Consider the following 22112-nt stretch of genomic DNA (forward strand, 5'->3'; position numbering starts at 1 on the left):
AGTAATTGTTTTCGTTTAACTAAATTATTTTCTTCATTTACTAAGTATTTCTACATTTCTTGCGTAACACTTAAAATCTAAGTCTGTTTATAACAGGATTAAAGGTTGTTTTTTTAATAATTTTTGAAACTTTGGGAAATTTAAAAAAATTGGGAATTCCGCGTTATACGCGGTGCCATCAGGCTAGTTAACACTGTGAGCTATTGTATTGTTTTTTTTTCTAACAATACATTGAAGTTCTAAAACTATTGCATTGTATTGCTGTGCTGTAAAACAATTACAATAACTTTTGTATTGTATTGCTAAGATAAAAAACAATTACAATAAATATTGTGGTGTATTGTATTATTATTTCAAAGTCCAATAGCTATTTTATTTTAAAGTATTTAGATTCTTTTTTCGCGCATTTATTATTATTTGGGCACTAGAAAATTCAAAGGTGCCCGTGACACTTGTTTTTAGTAGTCATTTATATATAAAAGTTTTATTTATTTTAAGAAGTGAAGTGAAGCCAGGAAAGCCAAAGAAGCATATATATTACGTATACTTAAAAAATATTAAGTTCAAGGGCGCTCGTGGCACCTGTTTTTAGCTGCCATTTAAATATGTAAATTTTATTTATTTTAAGTTCAATAATATAACTGTTTTAATATTAATTTATTTAGAATTAACATTAATAATATTCATTCAAAATCATACAAATATATAATTTATCATGTTTGTAATTAAATAATTATTTACTTTGTGAAGTGGAGTTTTTGATTTTTTTATAATTTTGTCTAAACTGATATTGAAATGTTTCACAGGATGATGACGTCTAAACTAATTGATTAACTGCATAAAGTGTGTGAAAATAATTTTTTTTCAATATAATTAACAGTTAATGTCTAATAAATTACAGCGTCATGGAATCAGAAAACCATTGACCTTGGTAATTATCGATTAGATTGTTTAAAAATGTGAACTACTTTTGTTTTGCAAAAAAAATTTCTACATTTTCAGATTGTTCATCGCCTATCAGACCGTAACAGTAAATTTTGTAGGGAATCATTTTTGAAAAATGAGGCAGTTTAGAATACCAAATAAGTATTGTTCTTGATTTATGTAACAAAGTTCTTGTATAACTTTGCAACTAGATCCAAAAGTCAAGTTACTTTATGAAACACATACAGCCATAAAAGCCTCAGAGAAACAGAAGACAAAGTTATATTAGAGTAAGTGTTAGTTGAGTAAGTTTCTAAACAATTGGATAGGTGTCTAATGTAAAAGCAATAAACTAAGTGTAAGAAATGGTAGTAGTTGATCGTGTCTATCCCCAGCAGTAAAAGAAGTACAGGTCAGATTAAACTTACTTTTATAGAGCTATATAAAGTTTGCAAGGAGGACAAGTGATATTCAGTAAATAAAATAGAAATAGAATCAATAGCTATATATTATTTGTACCCTATTTCAAGGTCACATATCTCCGAGACTGGCCTGTTAAAACATTAAGTTTTGACATTACAATAATTTTTTTTAATTATAATAACAATAAATTGTATATAAAGATAAATTACAATACAATAATTATTGTTATTGTAGTGAGTCATTACAATACATTTTTTTTTTCAAATATTGTTGTTGTATTATGAAAATGAATTGCAATACAATATTTATTGCTATTATGTTACAGTATTAAAATATTTGTAAATCACATTGTTATTGTTTCTAAAAAGTTAATACAATAACAATAGTTATTTTTTTCTGTTATTGTTTTCATTATAATTACAATAGTCAGAACCCTACTGTTGTTTATGCTAAAGAAACTTGTGATAATCTGGGCATTATTATAAATTGTCAATATATAAAAAAGAAACAAATAGCAAGAAAAGAATTACATAATGCTGCATTGTCACATGTAAATGAGCTGAGAAGGGAAACATTTTTGTCCCTTGAAAGAGTGATCAAAAAAATAATAACATGATTTGGACAGCTTCATGTTCTTGCTGAAAAACATGTCATTCTTACTCCATTGAATATTTTAAATGATAAATGGAGTTTCAATTTTATAGGCCTTGATCATGATGACAATTATAAAGAAGAGTTCCTTGTTGAAATAAAAGACATAAGTATTTTATTTCTGTTGCCGCTTTACTAGAAAAAAAAATCATGAAGGGATGGTGGTTCACTTGAACTTTTGCAGATTATTGCTATATTAGTCTTAGAAAACTCTGTTCCTAATATAGTTATACTGCTATGAGTTTTTCTTATAAATGCTGTTAGTGTGTGTGTATATATATATATATATATATATATATATATATATATATATATATATATATATATATATATATATATATATTAAATATAAACATTTTTATAAGTAAATTCTATTTTATAGGTTAATGTACTGTTTTATACTGATTTGAGTATTTATTAAAATATTTTTTAACTCATCTAAATAAAAATCTGATATGATTTTACATAGACCATATGCAGATCAATAACATTTTTTTTTAACTAACAAAATTATAACTATAAATTTTCTAATTATTTATGGTAAAAAGTTAATAAAAAAGTTACATTAAAAAATATTTGCTATATCCTTTTCTATTGGTTATTCTATATTATTCTATTGATTTTTCTATATTATTTCTAATGAATTTGAATTGAACTTTATAACTAGCTTATAACTATGAAATAACAAATAAAGTTACAAAATAAATTAACTATGATCTAAGAAATAAAATATAATATAAATTACATTTTCTATCATATGTTTACAAACAATTAGAAAATATAAACATTTACCGATGTTGCACTTCCACCATTTTTTAAATATTTTTTTAAATGAGTACTTAATTTCATGTCTACATTATGAAAATGATTCAGATTTTTTATTTAAACAATTTTCTTAATCAAAACAGATAATTATTTCATATTTCAATTTGTAAATATAAATATTTCATATTTAACTTGTAAACAATGCATTTAACAGTTTTTTAGAAATATTCTAGGGCACAGTGTCACAAAATGCAGATTAATTTGAACTTTCTGTCCTGAGAAAAACCTTTTGGGTATTGGTAGCAGGGCTCGAATTAGGTGTATCGCTGTTGCTTTTCACACCTTCACAATTAGTTTTTTCTTAAAAAAAATTTTTTTGTGATTTATTTATTTTATTCTTTTACTTAGCATTTTTTTTAGCCATTCTTAAAAGTAATGTTTTTGTCTAAGTTTTTTATAAGGGGTCATAAAGTACGTCATGCTAAATTTATCTTTTATATAATTGATAGAAATTTATCTTTTGAATTGTATAATCTTTGCTCTCTTGCGCAGAGATTTTATTCAACATTAAACACTTTTGAATTTACCTTACTTTAAATCTATGCGTGGAAGCCAATATTATTTTTAAGTTATGTTTAGTTTTTTACCTTTAAACTAAATCAAACCAACCAGTTAATTACTTCAGTAACTTACAGTTACTCAACTATTAAATTTGCTTGATATACTCAAAGACTTGCAAAAATTAGCTATATAAATGTTTCTATGTATATCTTATATGTTGTTAACACATAATATAAACTTCTAACTAAAAATTATTTTTACAAAAAATCTCGAATAGAATATAATAAACGCGATATCATATTTTTATATTTTATTTAAAGCAATATCAAGATCAAACATTTTCTATAAATACGCAAGTTGTTTTTAGGAATTTTATTTTAAAAGAAATTTATTGGAGCAAAATAATTTTAGTCCTCTAAAACTCTCTTATTTAAATAATTTTGCTATTGAAATTTGAAATTGGAAAAAAAAAGAAACGGAAAAATTTAAAAAATTAAATTATAAAAAATTAAAATTAAAATTAATAAATTATTTTACTTCTGTTAAAAGAAATTTTTTTCTAAAAAAATAGTTTAAGCATATTAAACTTAAGAAAATATAATTTGATTTATTAAACCAAATTTTTTTGTTTCATTTTTTATTGCAAAATCATTCGAATGAAAGAATTGAATGAAAACATCCACAAACCATTTTAATGAAAAACTTAATTATACTTAAATTTCTAATAGTACGCTAGATCAAGAAACAATAAATTATAAAAAATGTGGTATCTATTGTTTTTTTGCTTTGATCTTACTTGTTTGGTCTATTATAGACTAGTATGGTCTACAGACTCGTTTTATGTTATTAATGTTATACGGGATTGTCCATAAAATATGTAATGCAAACTTTCACAATAAACAAAATAAAAAAGATCAAAAGTTTTCCCTCGCAGAGTCTTAATTAAAAAAAAAATCAAAATAGCCCATTAAGTATAATAAAAATCGCCGTGTAAAAGAGCCTAATATCTCCTACTTCTGTTTTTTAAATATATTTTGTGTTGCATAATTTATGGATGATCCCTAAACTGCACAAAAACTGCAATAAAACAGCTTTATACAATAACAATTAAATACTCTATAAAAATAACACATGTTTTAACGTTGGCATTAATGTAAATAGTTTTCTATGACTAATCATAAATAAAAAAATCAACGCAAATGTTACAATATTTCAACTAGTGGTTTAAATATTGTAATATTTGCGTTTTTACTCTTACTTTTTTACTTTTACTTTTTTAAGTATCATGTTAAGTAAAAACAATGACTAAAAGTAATACCTTAAGAGTATTAAATATGTTACTTGCTCATTACAACTGCAACTTAAACTTTAAATTATTAAGCTGTAAATTATAACAGTAACTTATGCTATTTTAAACTCCGCCAAACTAGATAATTATAAGATAATAATTAAATATAAGGGATAATATGTTAAAAAAATAACAATTGATTTTTTTGCGTTAATTCAAGCCCTGGGTAGTACACAAATAAGCGGTCACATTGATATATATCCCAAAATCAGACTATTATGTCCATGAGAGAAAACTTTCAATTTTCAATGAAAATTAATATTTTCAAGTTAAATTTTTTTTATTTGGATTTTAAATTTTGCTTTTAAAGACTGTATTGTGAAATTATATTTGTTTTTAGTAGTTTTGCTTTATATTTAGTTTTTATTAAAATAAATCACAGTAAAACACAAAATATTAACAAACAATTATCCTTTAAAAGTTAACTTGACTTTTTTTTATTTATTCTATCAAAACGCCAAACAAACCAAAGAATCATGATGAATGCAAGAAATCTGTATGTTTTTTGTGCTTACGAAAAGCCAACAGAGTGATGACTGATTTTTTGTTTGATTTGCGTTTTTGATTTGAGTTTTTGCTTTGGTTGAGCTTTCACAAAAAGTTTTAGCAAATCATATTGATTTCAACGACCTTCAAGTGTCAACTAGGATATGTGAAAAGTGCCGCATAGCTCTTAGAAAAAGAGATTCAGGTGAGTTGCTCCTCTACACCCCTTGCTTGACTATCAATCAGGTTCCAACTACAAGAGAGTCAACATGCAACTGCTTGATTTTTGCATCGCAAAGACAAAACTCAATAATCCTCTAGCAGTTAGCACTGCCCAAATAGTGGGCATAATTATTATATTCATCCAAATAAACAATCAATAGTTGAGAGACAATGTTCAATGTGCTTTTCTATCATTAGTAGAGATTTTTCTCATAGTTGCACCAAACAAATGACACAATTTGTGGAATGTTGCCACAAAAGACAATGTTACAGCTGAAAAAGTAGCTGCTTTGGTGATTTTAAACAAGACTCCTTCAACTCATTGCACTGTAAGACTGAATCAAGGGAAAGGAAAACCTGTTCCTGTTGTTCCAGGTAATGTGTTTTTTGGGTTAATAATTTTTAAACTTAAAAATTTATGAATCATTAAAAGGAGTTAATTAAAGCTTTTTGGGACATAGTGATAAGGCAAATATTGTCTTCTTTTAGCTCCAGTCATGTAGATTTTATTTATATGGGGTAGTGAACCACTTATTCAAGAGCCTTAGTCTTATCTGGCCAAAAGCAATAGGATGGCCAAAAATGGTAAACATTCAACAAAAGCCATTTCATGGAAGGCAATTTTACAGGAAACAACTGCAGAAAGCTTTTGAACAACAATGACTTGCTTCAACAGTTGGCTGAAAACCATGCTTGCTTCTTAGCATTTCCATTCATTGAAATGCTCTGTAAATTCAATGTAGTAGTTAATGCTTGCTTTAGCAATAATTATTGAACATAACTATTTTTTAAAGATTGCTGAGTTCAGATGCTCTTATGTGGATCTCCCAAACACAACTACCACCCCAAAGGCACATGCTGTTTTTTTTTCATGTTGATTAATTTATTGCCCGCCACAATTGCTCAGTAGTAAGTGACCGGGATTGATATTTGACTGGGGCCAGGGCCAGGTTTATATAAAATATAGTTGGGGCCGGGTTTGTGACCGGGGCTGCATAAACATTTGCATAATACATCCTAAAGTATATTTTTTAAATTCAAAATTCATGTTATATTTTGTATATATATGCATATATAAACATCATTATGATCAACATGATCATCATAATCATTATTATAATCATCATCACCATGATGATGATGATGATCATCATCATTATCATCATCATCATCATCATCATCATCATCATCATCATCATCATCATCATCATCATCATCATCATCATCATCATCATCATCATCAGTAGTTAATGCTTGCTTTAGCAATAATTATTGAACATAACTATTTTTTAAAGATTGCTGAGTTCAGATGCTCTTATGTGGATCTCCCAAACACAACTACCACCCCAAAGGCACATGCTGTTTTTTTTTCATGTTGATTAATTTATTGCCCGCCACAATTGCTCAGTAGTAAGTGACCGGGATTGATATTTGACTGGGGCCAGGGCCAGGTTTATATAAAATATAGTTGGGGCCGGGTTTGTGACCGGGGCTGCATAAACATTTGCATAATACATCCTAAAGTATATTTTTTAAATTCAAAATTCATGTTATATTTTGTATATATATGCATATATAAACATCATTATGATCAACATGATCATCATAATCATTATTATAATCATCATCACCATGATGATGATGATGATCATCATCATTATCATCATCATCATCATCATCATCATCATCATCATCATCATCATCATCATCATCATCATCATCATCATCATCATCATAATTATCATCATCATCATCATCATCATCATCATCATCATCATCATCATCATCATCATCATCATCATCATCATTATCATCATGGTGATCATCAACAGCATAAACAAGGAAGGCTAAAGCCTGATAATGATGACCATGATCATCATCATATCATCATCATCTTCATCAGGCTTTAGTCTTCCTCTTTTATGCTGTTTCTCTAATATAAACAATCAGAGCATTTTTTTTCTTAAGTAAAGCTTATATAATATGTAAGGCACTCTCTTCATGTTTTCTTACTTCTACCACTACCATTTTCTACTGAAGCTGCTACCTCTCTTCATGCTGATACCTAAATTACTTTAATCTTTTCTAACAAATGTTGTTCGATACAACGTTTTTTTCTAATCTGTCTAAGATTAAGCCTCCTTTTCTTGTCTTGCTAGAGTCTCACCACACATCCATCTGATCATCTTCTCTTTCGGCAAATACTACACCATATAAATACTAAAGTTTATATAACAATGAAAGGATATTGTATGCCAGCATCTAAATCACAAAAGCCATTTTAACCCCTAGATCCGCCCCATCAACAGTAAATTTTAATTTCAATCCCCTAGATCCGCCCCAACAACAGTAATTAGAAATAGTACATTATTTAAAGTTCAAATGCTTTTGAAGATTATAAAAAATATTTAGTGGAAAGTTTATATAAAAACAAAAGCCATTTTAACGTCTAATATTTAAAAGTTGAAAAAATGGTTCTAGTTTTGTTGTTAAGGGATCGTCCATAAATTACGTAGCAAACATATATGTTTATATCCATAATATGTATGCATAAATTGCATCTTGGAAAGCTTTTATTCCTTCTGGAATAAAAGTTTGGAAGCTTTTATTACTTCTCTTCAATTTTAAGTCAAGCCTCATTCTACTCCATCATCTTTTCACCATCTTTTTTCACCATCTTAAGCAGTTGCTTTATTAAACATTTACTAAATTTTGTATCTTATCTCAGATGTTAGGTTCTAGAGACTTTTGGTTAGTCTATAACAGTGTCATTAACTAAAGTAAGTCTAACATTTAATCTCTGATTCATGGGTCTGATCTTTTTTCTTCTCCCCAAAATAAAGCAGAGTTATTTGCAAAGAAATCTTACTCTAATTTAACTCTTGAATATAATGGCCTTCCTGACAGTTAAACAGCTTAACCCATTGATAGACATCCATATCCCTCTGACTACCAATGCTAAAGTTAATTCTCAATTAAAAACTTCTACAGTTTGTGCTCCATAATAGATTTCCATCAAAGTCTTAAAAAAGTGTTCTCCAGAACTCTCTTCAATTTTTGCTAAACTTTTAAAAAGTGCTAAATAAGTGATTCCAATTTTTCAAAACTCTACTAAACACTTTGACCTCTCCAACTTTTCTTCAATTATTATTGTTATTGGTTTCTTTATATAAAGGTTTTGAGGTTATAAACTATTTCTTTCTAACTGCAGTAGTAAAGTTATTATTGAAGGCCTACACTCTTCTTTATTTCAAGTAGCTTCAAAGTTACCACAAGGTTCTATCTTTGCTGCTATATTGTTTTTTATCTACAATAACGATTCATGAAATCTAAAGTAGCTCTATTTGCTGACAGCTCAACTTTATACTCTTGTCTTGACAAATAAACACTTTTTGGTTGCTTAGAACAAGCAACCGATTTTAAATCTGATCTTTCTTCTGTAACAGTCTAAGGCTGGCAGTGACTTATGGATTTAAATTCTGGACTGAAAATCCACAATTTTTGTCAGACAACAAAACTTATTTATTTACTGCAAAAAAATATTGCAATACTCTTGGCATTCCTATATTGACGAATAACAACCCTCTTACTCTCAGACAAAGTCTTAGAGCACATTGTAGATGTAATAAGACCTTCTTTATCTGCTAAGCTTGAGCCACTCTCCCATTGTTGTAAGGTTGCATTTCTTTCTTTTTTCTACAAATACAATCATGGTCAATGCTCAAACAAGTTATCATCTCTATAACGATAAACGAAAGCTCATTCTTGCTTGGCTTTTTATTCAACAAGTTGCATCCTTTTACTGTATCTGTCCCTTCATGCTGAAAAATTTATTAGTCTAGTTTTTTTCTTTGAACATCAAAAAAACCTAATAAATCTCTCCCATCTTCATGTTTTCCTTTTTTATACAACTTACAACTTTTTAAATCTTCAGTTATACATTTTCTAGTATTTTAACTTATTCTCTATTTTAACTCATAACTTAATAGTGGTTGCTTGCAATCATGTTGGAAATAAATTAGAGTTAAAAAATATATAAATGTATGCCAGTATTTAATAAGTAGTAAATGTAAGCATAAAATTATGATATGCTAAGTGTTATAAATTCCTTTCTAGCCCTGGCTATCAACCCCTGCTAAATCTTATAATTTTGCCAGGGTCGCGTTTGCAAAAAGTCTCATTTTTAGCTGGGGTCGAGGCCCTGATCATTTACTATTGTTCACTTGGTGTATATTTAGAGCAAGTAGTTGCATCAATGCATCACAACTTTAGCACCCATTGGCAATGCTGCAAAAGATCAAGTGGGCATCCTGACTATCAAACAAAACTGTTGAGCTGCTTGATTGACTATAACAGCAAGCATGCATTTTAAACACTTGATTGTGCATTGGAATACCTTATTATTTTAAGTTATAATATAAATTTAGAGTTTATTATCTTTTTAAGTATATTTATTTTAATCTTCTTAAGTTTAGTGTTTTTAGAGTATTAATGAAACAAAAAAATATCCACTTTTTTGTCTACTATTATTTAAAGTTCATTTTTGCAAACATGAAAAAAAAATTTTCTTTCTTTTAAATTTTTTTTTCTTAAAAAATATCATGTTAAGAATTATTTATATATTAAAATTTTTGTTTTCTGTAATCATAACAAATAATCTTCTATTTTGAGTCAATGGATTTAGAGCATTAAAACTTTTTGATTGTAAAACATGGTTTATTTTTTGTAAAGCATGGTTTAGAGTTATATATTATTTTCGTCTTCAGATAAATTAACTTTTCATATTTAAACCACTTTTTCACACATAGATGTATTAGTCTGATTTCGAGATTTATATGAAAATCAAATTTTCAAATTTGATTTTCATATAAATCTCGAACTTATATCAAATTTATATGAAAAATATCAAATTTATATGAAAATCAAATTTTCCACAAACATAATAGTTTGATTTTGAAATCTATGCCAATGTGATGGTCTGTTTGTATAAATTAATTTGCATTTTGTGACACTGTGAGGGATAATCTAATTTTAGAAATGAGTACAATTTTAAAATCAACTCTGATTTTAGAATTGTACTCAATGTTGTGAATGTTTTACTCTATGTTGTAAAAAGATGTAAATGTTCTGATTTACATCTTTTCAAGATGTAAATGAGAATATGAAAGTTTTAATTAAGAATTATTGTGGATGTAAGAACATGAAAAATTGTAAATAAGAAATTGTTAGATGTAATCGAGAACATGATATTTGTAATTTAGAAAGGTTAATAATATACTCATTAATATTATATATTATAAAATACTTAAAAAAACTTCTTTGTATTTTTAATTTTTTAGCTTTAATTTACTTTGTAACTAAAGGCTGGAATTTTTTGGCAAAACTGATTAAGAGTAGATTGGCCTTTGGCAAAGCTGGCCAAATGAGTTATTTAATAAATAAGATTTTATCAATAAATTAGGTCATCAAAAAGATTATTTTTACAATGTAATGGTAATTAACCCATTGAGTGTTAATTAGAATTGTCTTTTTGTTTAATTGAGAATTCAGATAAATGATAAGTAAAACATAATATATTTACAAAAAAATGTAAAATCAAAATTAAATTTAAACAAAATCTTTAAAGATCACTGCAATATCCAGTTATACACCAACTTGGACATCTTCTACATTTAAAATCGTTACATTATATGTATTGTATGTTTTACTGCACAAACCTGTCCTTGTACCACGTCTTTGAGCTTATTTTATTATTATTCATCTGTGCAGAATGATAACAGGAGCTATCATTCAGCGCAGATGAAATACACACATAAATAAAATATTTCAGACTTCTGGGTGCAATCAAGGCTTTTTAATCAAGTAAACAATGCTCACAAATCTAGTAATGAGAATAATGTAATAAAGACTACAAATTGTAATAAACACTAATTTTGTAACAAAAACTCAAGAATTTGGGAAGGAGAAACTTATTTTCTTAAATTTAAAGACAATGTTTTTAAAAAAAATGTTTTTGTTGAAGACAAAAGTTCTTTAATTAAACAGTAAGTGATTTTAAGTTAAGAATTAATTAAACAGGAAAGTTTGTGCATTGCTAAAAAAATGTATTTATATAAATGTTAAAAACATATTTATAATTTTGTTTTTTCCATTGAAGTAAAATATCAATGCCTTTAAAATGCTCGTTTTTTAACTTATGTAATTCTGCTTAAATGAACACTGGTTTCTGTTAATGTGTTTTGACATCATAGTCTTTTTCAAGTTTTATGGTTTGTTTTTCGTTTAGAAGATTTTTTTTCTGATTGGATACATTTTTCTATTTACATGTGTATTTATATTTAAACATCATTATGATCAACATGATGATGATGATGATGATGATGATGATGATGATGATGATGATGATGATGATGATGATGATGATGATGATTATGATGATGATGATGATGATGATGATGATGATGATGATGATGATGATGATGATGATGATGATGATGATGATGATGATGATGATGATGATGATGATGATGATGATGATGATGATGATGATGATCACCATCATCATTGTCATCATCAAGCTTTTTCTTACCAGATGTAATGCATTCTCTACAAGTTTTCTTATTTCTTCCTTTACTATTTTTTTTTAAAGCTGCTACCTCTCAATATGCTGATACCCAAATCACTTTAATTTTCTCTGGAAAACATTTTTCAATACAATTTTTTTTCTAATATTTGTCTAAAATTATAGCTCTTTTTCTTGTCTTGTTAGAGTCATACTACAAATCCATCTGATCATCATCTTCTTGTTAGAGTCTTACCACAAATCCATCTAATAATTATCTTCTATTTCGACAAATACTAATTATATAGCATCTAAATAGTAAACATATATGCTTATAATAATTTATATCCATATTATGTATGCATAAATGCGCCTTTTACCTAACCTCCTGGATCCTAGCTGGTATGTAAGCTTCCTTCTCGTCAGTTTTACGTTGCAAAGAACTTTTCCTCTAATTTGACTATTGAATCTAATGACCATATTCTTCCTTCTTCCTGCCATTTCAGTTAAACAGATTAACCCATTCTAAGGCATCCAAATCACTTTAGGTTCCAATGCTAAAGTAAAGTAAGTGCTAAGTTCTTAATTAAACACTTCTACGGCTTGTGGTTCACACAACATTCCCATCACAGTCTTACAAAAGCATTCTCCAGAACTTTCTTCAATTTTTGCTAAACTATAAATAAGTTCTAAATTAGTGGTTTTGATTTTTAAAAAACTCTAGAAAGCACACTGACCTTTCCAACTATTATATGATTAGTCTTCCCTCTGTTATTAATTTTTTTATATAAAGGTTTTGAGATTATTAAATCATTTCTTTCTAACCAAAGTATTTAAGTCATTCTCAAAGGCCTCCACTCGTCTTTATTTCCATTAACTTGGTTCACTTGAAATGAAGAAGAGTAACTTTAATGTTAATTGGAAATGAGAATGGTTTCAACCACCATGTTCTTTGCTCCTGTATTGTTTCTGATCACTTTTCTGTAACAGCTTAGGGCTTGCAGTGGATTGTGGATTTAACTCCAAAAAAAAACAACAACCATCACAATTTTGTTGACATTGCTATATTAACGAGTAATAACCCTATCACTCTCAGACAAGGTCCATAAGCACATTGTTAATGTAGTTGAAACTGCTTTATCTGCCAACCTTAAGCTACTCTACCATTGTCAAAAGATTGATTCTCTTTTTTTTTTCTTTCTCCAAACCATAGTTACTGCTCAATCAAGCTATCATCTAAAGTCTGATCAATCAAAACACATTTTTGTTTGGCTTGTCATTCAGCAAAGTCGCATCTGTCCCTTCATGCTCTTCTATAAAAATTTTTACTTAAAAAGTATTTCTGTTAAAAATTTTGTGCAATTTTTTAGATGTAGGGGTGTCTACTAAATGTAGATAATTGTCTAATAAGATTTTTTTGTTAAAACATTTTTGCTGTACCAAATGTTTTTGTATCCTCTTCTTTATCTAATTGGCTGGTATAAATATAAACCTGAGTTGTTTTTTTACCTGATATGATGAACTCTGGATCTTCTTGAATCATAAGTTTTTGGTTGTGTCTTCTTGGTAATGTAACTTTTTCTGTTATCTTCTAATAAGGGCATAAGCTGATTCCATCAAGAGCTTTAAAATATCATATTAACAGTGCCATGTTTTGCATGAAAGGTTTTCCTGTTAGTGCTTTTAGAGTGCACTATCAAGGCAACATAAGGAATCCTTTATAATCGTTTTAAGTTGATTAGTAGAACTGATACAACAGCATAGGTAAGTGCTTAAGTTGTCATGCACAATCTACAATTAAGTCAAATAAAAAGTTGTTAAAAATAAGTAACTTAAAACATGAATAATGTGACTTAAAATGTTAAACTTAAAAAATCATTTCAAAATTCACCTTTATCTTGATGAGGCTAGTTAAATAAGGCTATTTTATCTAAAGGTTTCAGTGTTGATTGCTATTTTTTTTAAATCAAAAATATACTTCACTGCATAAGAAAGCTTACTAATAATACTATACTTAGTTATGGAGTTTAGTTATGGCAAAGGCAGTATCTACTGAATCTACAATATCTTTAGTATCTACTGAAGTCCATTTTTTTTAGCAAAAAATGTATATATATTTTAATAATAGTATTTTATATTTTTAACCCACTTATTCCTTCTTTACAGTTTATGGCAGTATACAAATAATAGGGCAACAAAAAATCAACATGCTACATGCCGAAAAATAGCACATGTCACTTAAAGTATTGTATTTAATTTAAATATAGAGAAAAGTAGGTTAAAATAAAATTGTGGGTTAATATTATAACAATAGAAAGTGTAATTAAATAGTTATGACAATATTTATTCTTTTGCTCTTGATTATTAAATAAATTTTTTGAAATATTTTTTGTTTATGTGATAGAGAATCTTTTTCTAAATAAGGTTATATAAAGTTAATGAAGAAAGAAAAAAAATTTTTTTAAGAATAACAAGTTTTTCCGTAGTAATTTTTTTGCATTAATATATATATATATATATATATATATATATATATATATATATATATATATATATATATATATATATATATATATATATATATATATTTAATGAGCATAAAACATATATATATATATATATATATATATATATATATATATATATATATATATATATATATATATATATATTTAATGACCATAAAACAGTGAACTTAAAACATACCTTGTAAAACTTTTTACATCATTCAATAGTTTTTTTTTCTAAATTAAGTTTGCTATTTCCAGTTAAAAGGTAAAAGTATTAAATAATTCTAATTGTAGTTATATAATTATAGATATTCATATTTTATTTTTTGATGGACATGTGATAAAGGTTGTGTACTTATTTGCATCAAAAACAGTTTCTTGTCAATTTGCTTATCAGCTCATTTGTTACACAATCTGTAAAAACTAGTTGGTGTTTATTACCATGTTAAAAGGTTTTACTACAACAGTTTTATGCAGAGATTAAGTTCAGAAGTTTCTCAAAAAAATGTTTTAGTCAACTGCAAGCATAACCTTTTAGCACTATTAAAGTTTTTACACCCATGCAAATAGTTTCACCCATGCAAATAGTTACACCAATACAAATAGTTACACCCATGCAATTAATCACTGGGTTTCAAAATACCAGTTTTTATCTGTTCAACATAAAATATTGACCATAATTGCAAATTTCTAATGCGTAAAAAAATTTAACTAAACCTTAGTCTTCATCATCTCAACCACCAAAACCTATGCTACTACCATTTATTGTCACCACCAGCACTAGCAACTGGACCTTTTCAGCCAGTCTCTTTTAAATCTACACCAATAGCTTCTAGTATTAACATCAAACTAAAAGTCATTCTTCAAAGTCAACTTACCTGTAGTCAATCTTCAATATTGAAGTAACTCTGGCTATTTATAATCAAAAGGGAGTTCAAAATTTGCAATCCACTCCATAGCTTGCAACAGTTTTGCAACAAATGTTTCACATTAAACAAAAAAAAAATAAAAGTATCTAAATATGCTAAAATTTTAATGTTAGTGTCTCAATAAACCTGAAACACCCAAAAGACAAAAGCAGTTTAAATAATTTGAGCTACAATGTTGACTCTGCTAATAGCAATGGGAGCAAATCAAATCGAGCGTAAAAAGTGCTATTATGTTTTGGGTGATTTTGGGTTCTTTAAGTAAAAATAGTGAATGCTACTAGTGTACAAGTTAAAAATGCAAAGTTTGACTTTGTCAAACATACCTACCAAAGCAGTATGTAAAAGTAGCATATTTTATAGTGTCAAAAAATTGCAATTAAGTGAGAAGTAAACATAATCTCCAGAACCTTTCTACAGCTTAACATCATCACATGCATCATCATCATTAGTTGTTATTGTTTTTTTTTTTTTTTAAATTTGTGTTTTTTTAATTAGGGATTGTCCATGGATTACATAACGCAAAATTAAACTTATAGACAAAAGATAAAGGATTAAAAATTTTCCGTTGCAGAGTCTTAAATTAAAAAGTATTAAAACAACCAGCAAAAACTATTGTGCAAATAAGCTAAATGATCTCCTACTTATATTTTTTAAATGAGTTTTGTGTTGAGTAATTTATGGACAATCCCTTATCCCTCATTTTGCATATTTGTATGATGTACTCGATGAGTCATCTACTCTTCATCTTCTAGGATTAACTCTTACTTCCAATCTTTCTTGGAAACCATATATCAAATCAGTTGCAAAATTAGCATCAGCTAAGGTTGCATCTCTTTATCGAGCTCGACAATTACTTCGGATTCTATTCTCTATCTCTATAAATCTCAAATCCGGCCTTGTATGGAATACTATTGCCATATCTGGGGCAGATCTTCTAATGATGCCCTTTCTCTTTTAGACAAGGTGCAAAAAGGCAGTGTAAACATAGTTGGACCTGCTCTTGCAGCCAACTTCCAACCATTATCACATCATCGTAATGTTGCTTCTCTTTCTCTTTTCTACAAATACTATAATGGGCACTGCTCTAAAGAGCTAGTGTTTCTTGTGCCATCTACTAAAATTTGTCTAGTTTTTTTCCTCGAACATCAGCTCTTTGGAATTCGCTTCCTTCACCTTGCTTTCCTGATTCATATAATTTGCAATCCTTTAAGCTGTCTGTCAATCGTTATCTTGCTCTACAATCTTCATCTTTTCTCTTCCAGTAACTTCCAACTTTAATTAGTGGTTGCTTGCAGCCTTGTTAGAAGCGAAGATGTTTAAAAAAAAATTTAAAAAAAAAAATTTTGTTCTCCCCAAAAAACTGCTGACAAAATTAACATTTTGTCAGTAAAAAAATTTTTATTGACAAAATATCAATAAAAAATTACTTGACACCCAAATATTTCAGTGTCAAATAATTATTTTTTTGTTGTAACATAATAAGTTTACTTAAGCAAAAAAAAAAAAAACTATTTCTTTTATTAATTAAATCCAGTCTTCTCCAACTACTCATTTTTTTTTTTGTTTACAGAAAAAAAATATATTTTTTGTAAACAAAAGAAAATGAAAACCTTCAACTATTTTGTTTCACTCTTTTTTTTTTTTCAATCATTTTGTTTTGAGTTTTTATTTTTTTTAAGTGCTAATGGCATTTTTTTAGAGAGGAATGGAATCAATTATTTCAAGAAGGATTTATAAAAAAGGTTACATTATTATTGCTAAATATTTTTTGGACTTCTTGAGTCATTAGTTATCCATGAAGTCAGTCAAGATAATATACATGTAATAACTTTAATATTACCATGGAAACATTGTTTATCTTAAATTTGGGTGATTGATTAGATGACAATTTTAAAATATTTATTTACAATTATTTAAAATAAAAAAAAATAAAACTTGTTTGAAATAATTGCAAAATATGTTTTAACATAAAATTTATTTTTTATATCTATATTAATTTTATTTTTGAATTTGTTATTTATTTTTAACATCATTTTACTCAAATTGATTAGGTTTGAAAAGTTTACATTTAATAATAGAAATGAATATATTATATTGTTATATATGAAAATACTATATTGTTACTAAATGTTATATTGTTACTATATTGTTATTAAATAAAAATGCTATATTATTACTCTAGTTATTCAATTATATTAAATTAAATATTTTTTTAATTTATAATTTTTTATGTTTTTTTAGGTGTAATTTATGTTAAATTATTTTTAATGTAGTAATTAGTCCAATAAATACATTCCCCAGAGAATTTTTTTTTTAACTCACAGGTAACAATAGTTGTTAAAGTCATCAGAATTTTGAATGTTGAATAAATAAAAAAACTTTTACAAATTTTTTGTCTTGATGTTTAGCCCTTTCAGTTTTAATTCTTGGAGTTTTAGTTTCTTAAATAAAAATTTTTATTAATCATTATTTGTTATTAAGGTGGTCCTTAAAAACAATTTTTTTTTAAAAGTCTACTCTTACCGGCTAAAAATTATCTGTACAATATAATAAGATAAATTATTATTTTAATTATTAATATAATAATATAAATTATTTTATAGTTATTAATATAACAACATTATATTAATAATTATGAAATATATGCAAATTATTAATAATTATAAACATATTAATAATTGTAATATATTATGCAAATTATTTTTTGCATAAAATATATATATTTTTTTTAAATTAAAAAGGTATTTTTTTGGTATGTTTACTTATAAGATAATTATTCTTGAAATTTTTATATGATTTCGCTTCATTTGAGATCCAACATGACATACTTTTGAAAAACTTTTTTTTTTTTGATAATATTATGGACCCATTATATGTTTAAAGGCTTTAGAAAAATATGCTTAAAAAGTTTTTAAATCTATTTTAAATCTAAATTTTTTATATTTAGTAAAAACCATATGTAACAATAAAGTCTAAATTTATGAGACCATATGTGTCATTAGGTGACTAGCATCAGTATTGGGAGTTATTTCTTATTGTCAAATAATAATCAAACATTGATAACTAAAAAGTCGGTTGGACTACGAGGTTATTGTACTTGATGACTTACAATCATATCCTCACATTTTATTTCAAAAATAGCAGGCGACTAGTTTTATAAAAGATTTTGTAAAATAACTAATTTTTAATTGCTACTGGATGACACTAAACAGTTTGCAAAAGGCTGTCAAAAATGTTCAAGACAATTCTCTTTACAGAAAAGCTTAAAAATTAAAAAGGTAAAAAATACACATCCAAAAGACTTTCAATATATTTTCAGAAATATAAAAAACAACACGAATTCAAAATTGTGATTTAAACAATAAAAAAAGGATAAAAACGCGATCGCAAAAAATTTTGTTTTTAAAAATCACTCAAACACTAAAGCAACCTCCACAATTTTTTAAGTTCCACTTTGTACAAATTTTGTCAAGGTAATAATATCTGATGAAAATATAAAAATGGCAAACAAAATCAACGTCCACATCACTTGTTATTTATCACTTGCTAAATTGTATAAAAAGTCATTAGTTAATCCAAATAGTCATTATTAATCGAAAACTAAAATAATTAATAATCTTTATGATATTAACAGAATAGTTTATATTACTAATCTGTCCGTAAATAAAAGAAACTCATCCTATTTTTTTATTTTTTTTATTTTTTTTTTAAACATCTTCGCTTCCAACAAGGCTGCAAGCAGCCACTAATTAAAGTTGGAAGTTATTGAAAGAGAAAAGATAAAGATTGTAGAGCAAGATAACGATTGACGAATGACTTAAAAGATTGCAAATTATATGATTCAGGAAAGCAAGATGAAGGAAGCGAATTCCAAAGAGCTGATGTTCGAGGAAAAAAACTAGACAAATAAGAGTTTTTGTAGCACTTAGGAACAGTCACAGAAAAAGGATGACACTTAATTGAATGACGAGTAACACGAGAATGAATTATAATAGATGGCACAAGAGACGCTAGCTCTTTAGAGCAGTGCCCATTATAGTATTTGTAGAAAAGAGAAAGAGAAGCAATATTACGACGATGTGATATTGGTTGGAGGTTGGCTGCAAGAGCAGGCCCAACTATGTTTACAATACGTTTTTGTACCTTGTCTAAAAGAGAAAGGGCATCATTAGAAGATCCGCCCCAGATATCGCAACAATATTCCATACAAGGCCGGATTTGAGATTTATAGAGATAGAGAATAGAATCCGAAGTAAGAAAGTTTCGAGCTCGATAAAGAGATGCAACCTTAGCAGATGCTAATTTTGCAACTGATTTGATATATGGTTTCCAAGAAAGATTGGAAGTAAGAGTTAGTCCTAGAAGATGAAGAGTAGGTGACTCATCAAGTACATCACCGTTCATAAATATAGGAAGATCTAAATTATTGCGATAACGATTAGCTGAAAAAAATTGAGTTTTATCTGAATTAAAGTTCACCAGCCACTGTGAGCCCCATGCTGTAGCAGAAGTGAGATCCTTTTCAAGCTCAAATGCCCCCTCCAAGCAATCAGAGAGTGTTGGTTTCTTATCACGACAAGAATATATGGTAGTATCATCAGCAAACAATGCCACCTTAGATGTGAGAATATCTGGAAGATCGTTAATGTAAATTAAAAAGAGTATAGGGCCAAGGATAGAACCTTGAGGAACCCCTGAAGTTACAGAATAAGAAGAAGAGTGTTGTCCATCGAGGACAACTTTTATGCTACTATTAGAAAGGAAGGTTTCAATGATCTTAAAGATGTTGCCGGATACACCATAAGAAGAAAGCTTATGGAGAAGACCAGCATGCCAAACTTTATCAAAAGCTTTTGAAATGTCAAGAGCGATGGCCTTAACCTCTCCACCTTTATCTAATGTACAATAAAACCTGTCAGTTATTACTGTTAGCAAATCAGCTGTAGAACGAGAAGATCGAAATCCATATTGATGGTCAGAAAGTAAGTTATTAGATTCAAGATGAGAAATTAAGTGTTTGTTAATTAAAGATTCAAAAACCTTGCTTATGATAGGAAGAAGACTTATGGGACGGTAGTTAGACGAATCGGATCGCTCTCCAGAATTTTTGAAGATAGGGATAACAGATGCCGCTTTCCAGCAGGCTGGAAAGCAAGACTCTGATAAGCACTTGTTAAATAGTTTTGAGAGTATAGACAACAGCTCCGGAGAACACTTCTGCAAGACAATAACAGGTATGTTGTCTGGGCCACAAGCTGCAGAAGAGTCTAGGCAGGAAATCACTTTAGATACAGATGCTGGAGTGATATGAATGTCAAGCAGTGGATCAACCTGTTTGTTGGCAATATCAGGTAGAACGCAACTAGTGGAATCAAGAGATGATATTGATGAAAAGTTTTTAGCAAACAATTCGGCTTTGTCTTTAGGTGAGGTGACAAAGTCTGAACCATACAAGAGAGGTGGAATTACAGATTTGCCCTTATTATTGATATTATTAAAGATTCTCCAGAAGTCACGAGAGCCTAATTTTTGAGATGAGATACGAGATTTCATGACCTGAGAATAGCGGGTTTTGGCGTTAGACAAAACCTTTTTACAATTGTTTCTAGCAGTAATAAACAGACGTCTGTTTTCTGGAGAATTGTTTTGCTGATAAATATGGAAGTAACGGTTTCGATTGGCAATCGCAGCAGCACAGTGTGAAGAAAACCATGGAGGAGAGTGAGGCTTGACCTAGAATCGTCGAGAGGGAATAAAAGATTCCATGCCAGCCTGGATCCACGAAGTTATGTAAGAAGCACATTTGTCGACAGGAAGACAAAAGATTTCTACCCAAGGGCCATCACGAAGAAAATCACGGAAAGAATCCCAGTCAGCTTTACTGTAGTTGTAAGAGGTTCGATAATGGGGGATTCAGGTGATGAAGAAGAATGAGATATTAGTTTTAGAGAGATGAAACTGTGATCAGAAGCACCTAAGGGTGAATGTGGAGAAACTGAGCACTGACTAGGATCAGAAACAAGACATAAGTCGAGTAGAGAAAGTAAATGATTCGGGTTGTCTGGAAAGCGAGTTGGAAAGTTGACTATTTGAGTTAGGGATTGAGAAAGGCAAAAGTTGTGGGCTTTAATGCCTGCAGAATCACTGACACTAGAGCCAAGCCATTCAGAGTGGTGAGCATTAAAGTCACCAACAACAACTATGTTAGCTGATGGATAAAGAGAGAGGGCTTGGTCAATATGATCAGAAATAACATCAAAAAGTGTGCAGTCGTGAGATGAAGGAGAGCGATATAGAACAAAGAGAAAGGCAATAGAGTGAAGTGGTGCTAAACGAAAGCACATAAAAGAATAGTCTGTGGATTCAAACCTAGTTTCACGACAAATGGGTGAATTCTTTCGAATGTAAATGCCGAGGCCATGCATGTGACTATTGGAGTCTTTACGAATTAGAGGAAGATAACCATTAACACTAAGATCACAAGATGAGACTGCTGAACTCAAATTAGTCTCACAAAGAGCAAGTAGGTCTGGTGAACTTTGCAAGAGATATGACTCAACAGAAGAAAAGTTACTTTGAAGACCATGAATATTAGTGAATGATAGGTTTAGAGAACTTGGTGATGATGATGGTTTTTTGTGTTTTATAGTTTTTGGTACTTTATTCATTTTTAAATTAGATTGAAGAACTTGACTCAAAGCATAGATAGTACTCAGAACACTGCTTAATAT

The 22112-nt window shown here is 28.3% G+C and overlaps 1 protein-coding gene across 2 annotated transcripts in view; it reads left to right on the top strand.

Moving 5' to 3' along the window:
* The window catches only part of LOC105851024 (TBC1 domain family member 5), an 88923-nt gene that overhangs the window by 11017 nt on the left and 55794 nt on the right, over nt 1–22112 (top strand). For both annotated transcript variants that reach the window (XM_065808995.1, XM_065808996.1), the window contains exon 3: nt 17081–17123. In XM_065808995.1, the coding sequence (XP_065665067.1) occupies nt 17081–17123 (43 nt within the window). The remainder of the gene's footprint in view (nt 1–17080; nt 17124–22112) is intronic.

This window comes from Hydra vulgaris, chromosome 11 (assembly GCF_038396675.1).
Source record: "Hydra vulgaris chromosome 11, alternate assembly HydraT2T_AEP".
NCBI classification, from domain to species: Eukaryota; Metazoa; Cnidaria; class Hydrozoa; order Anthoathecata; family Hydridae; genus Hydra; species Hydra vulgaris.